At 37.9% G+C, this 2,751-nt stretch overlaps 1 protein-coding gene across 1 annotated transcript; it reads right to left on the bottom strand.

The window, feature by feature from the left end:
- Window positions 1–884: 884 nt before the first annotated feature.
- On the bottom strand, window positions 885–2,481 carry LOC140872578 (protein MIZU-KUSSEI 1). The gene has a single exon (XM_073275461.1). It carries the CDS (start codon window positions 1,972–1,974, stop codon window positions 1,156–1,158), a length of 819 nt encoding a protein of 272 aa, XP_073131562.1. The 5' UTR covers window positions 1,975–2,481; the 3' UTR covers window positions 885–1,155.
- Between the last annotated feature and the right edge of the window lie 270 nt (window positions 2,482–2,751).

A 2,751-nucleotide genomic window follows, 5' to 3' on the forward strand; every position in this document is an offset into this window, starting at 1 on the left:
TCTAAAAAAACATTATGGGTATTATACTAAATTATAATTTTTAAAAGAGAAAAAGACTTGACCAGTCAGCTCACACTCACTACACCATATTGTGATTTGAGACAATTGGGATGAGTTTGATGACATTAAGAAAAAAAAAAACAATACTAAGTGGTGTCCTAAGTTGAACCCTACCCAAGAGACCATAGAAAGCGTTTGCACTTGCAAATCATTTCTTATGTCATCATTACAACACCAATACATTGAGTTGACGCATAAAATAATTTTATAAGTTTTTTTCAAAAAATAGTATTAATTAACATGACACGAAATTAAAGTTTTTTTTTACTATTAAAGAACGAAAATCATACTTCAAGTTCAAGAAACCATGAGAACTCGAAACTCATGAATGATTATTGTTGTTGGACATGTGCATCCTACCAATGATTTGCTCGAGGCCACGGCCAAAAATAGTTGCAATCATTACACTCCATTTGTCTTTGCTCCATCCCTCTTACATTCTTGATTTAAATTATTATTATTGGTTCTCACTTACCAAAATATGTCCACATAAACACTTGATCTTACTTGGGTACTTGTTAAATTTGATATGTAAATGGATTCTTCAGAAAGTGCTCTAATTCCACTGATCAGTTTAATGGAATCATATCCATAAAAAAGGAAAATAGTACCAATGTTGTATATTAGAAATTATACACCAATATTGATCGAAAAACATTTATAATTTCAAAAATTACCATAATTCTTATATATAATAAGAAACTAAGTGAAGATATAATCAAAGTTTGGAATGAAACCAAAATAGACAAAACTAGAATGACAGCATTTTGTCTCAGGTTTAACATAGATAAGGGAATTTAACAGTAAAAATCCCATCTTATACACAGATATACCCACCCCACCAAACCACATTTACTATACCCATTTTTCACCCCTCTCACCACTAATCCAGTACAAATTTCCCATTTCAGAATTAATGCCCCAAGATTAACCCAAACTAAATGGAGAATCTGACTCCATTTTCTTCACAAAAACTAGTTCTAACTCAAGCTCAAAATGATATAATGAAACTAGATAAAAATAAAAATAAAAATAAAAAACTTGGCACAGCTCAAGATCAGACACTAAAGAAAATGATGAAGTAAAAAAAAAATCTCAAACTCTAAGCAAATAAATGCTGAGCTCTGGACCTCCATTGCCATCAGGATTCATCATGTAGAAAGCTTCAGAATCTTTAGACCCCATCACTCTTTCAAACTTGGCTCTCATATACATCAGTTCCCCCTCTGATTCGGCCCCATTTCCAGGCCCGGGAAGCACTCCTGCGCCCATGGAGATCGGCCCGATGGCGTTCAAAACCTTCCACTCCTCGGGCCCGCATTCCCTCTTCATCGCGTACCCGCATTTCTTCCCGTTGCAGTAAGTCCTCCACATGGGCTCCTCGATGAGCTTCAAGCTTCCCTTTTTCTGCACCCTTTTCTCGCACTCCAGCGCGATTCTGACCAGGCCCGAAGCCATCTCCTTCACGAGAATGCTCGTGGGCGTGGCTAACTCGACCAGAAACGGCGGGCTCAGCTTGAAATCGTCTTGAAACGCGATGTGGACATGCCCACGCCTGTGGCCGAAGAGGGTTCCCACAACTTTCGTCCCCAGGCCTGAGGTGAAGTGGGTTCGGGCTTTTCCTAGAGCAAGAGCCGAGCGGAGCTTGGAGACCGCCATAACTGAGAGCTTCTTCCTCGGGGCTTTTGCAGAGCCTAGAGAGAGTGAACGCATTTGGGAACTCATGATCTCCTCTGTTTTACCCTTTTCTTTCTCCTCCGACTTGGAGGAAGAGGAGGAGGAGTTCAAGTTCAAGTTCAAGATTTCCACCATATCTTCATCCCCTTCATCGTCAACACCTTTCTTCTTCCAGTGAAAATACCTCCTGGAAAACGAGAATGAATCATGGGGATTCTTAGCCATAATCGTCCTCATATTCCAACCAACCAAACTTCACACCCAAGAAAACGAACGAACAGATCAAAAAGAAAAAAAAAGATGGGTTCTTTCTGTCTAAAAAGACGGTCTGAGGAATGTGAAAGAAAAAGAGGGAGGAATTTTAATTCAATTCAAGAATACAATGAAGAATCCTCTCTACAATTCGATCGACATATATATATTTTTTTTATAAGGGGGAGTGATTTTATTCTCAGCTTCTAGCTCCTTTTGTCAGCCATGGCAGAGAGAAATCTGACAAAAGATGTTGAGCAGCCCCACCAACCAGAATAAAAATGAAGAAAATATATAACAAGACTGGGAAAATTTTCAAAGAACACAAACTACGCTACACAGAGGCGAAGTAGTTGAAAGAGATGGATGCAAATATTTTGAAGCAAAATGGGGCAAAAATGGAATCTGAGGGGACAAGGATTTTATCTTCAATTCAATGGTAGTAGGGGGCTGATGCAGAGAACAAGAAGCGCAGTGGGGTAAGCTTACACACAGAGAGAGAAAGAGAGAGAGAGAGAGATTGGCCTTCACTCAGCTATTGCACATATTTCATGGGAAACGGATCAAGAAATATCTCTAATTGCATTTTGCACCTTCACTTGTTCAAATCTCCACTTATTGTCCTTTCTAAATAATAGACATGGTAATAATAAAATTGAGTCATGTTGCATGTATAACAATTTTTGCCACACAAAAAAATCAATACAAAATTTTTTTACTTCAAAATTTCATGATATAATTTTATGTAGATATATATTTTTT

This window comes from Henckelia pumila, unplaced genomic scaffold (assembly GCF_033568475.1).
Source record: "Henckelia pumila isolate YLH828 unplaced genomic scaffold, ASM3356847v2 CTG_466, whole genome shotgun sequence".
NCBI lineage: Eukaryota > Viridiplantae > Streptophyta > Magnoliopsida > Lamiales > Gesneriaceae > Henckelia > Henckelia pumila.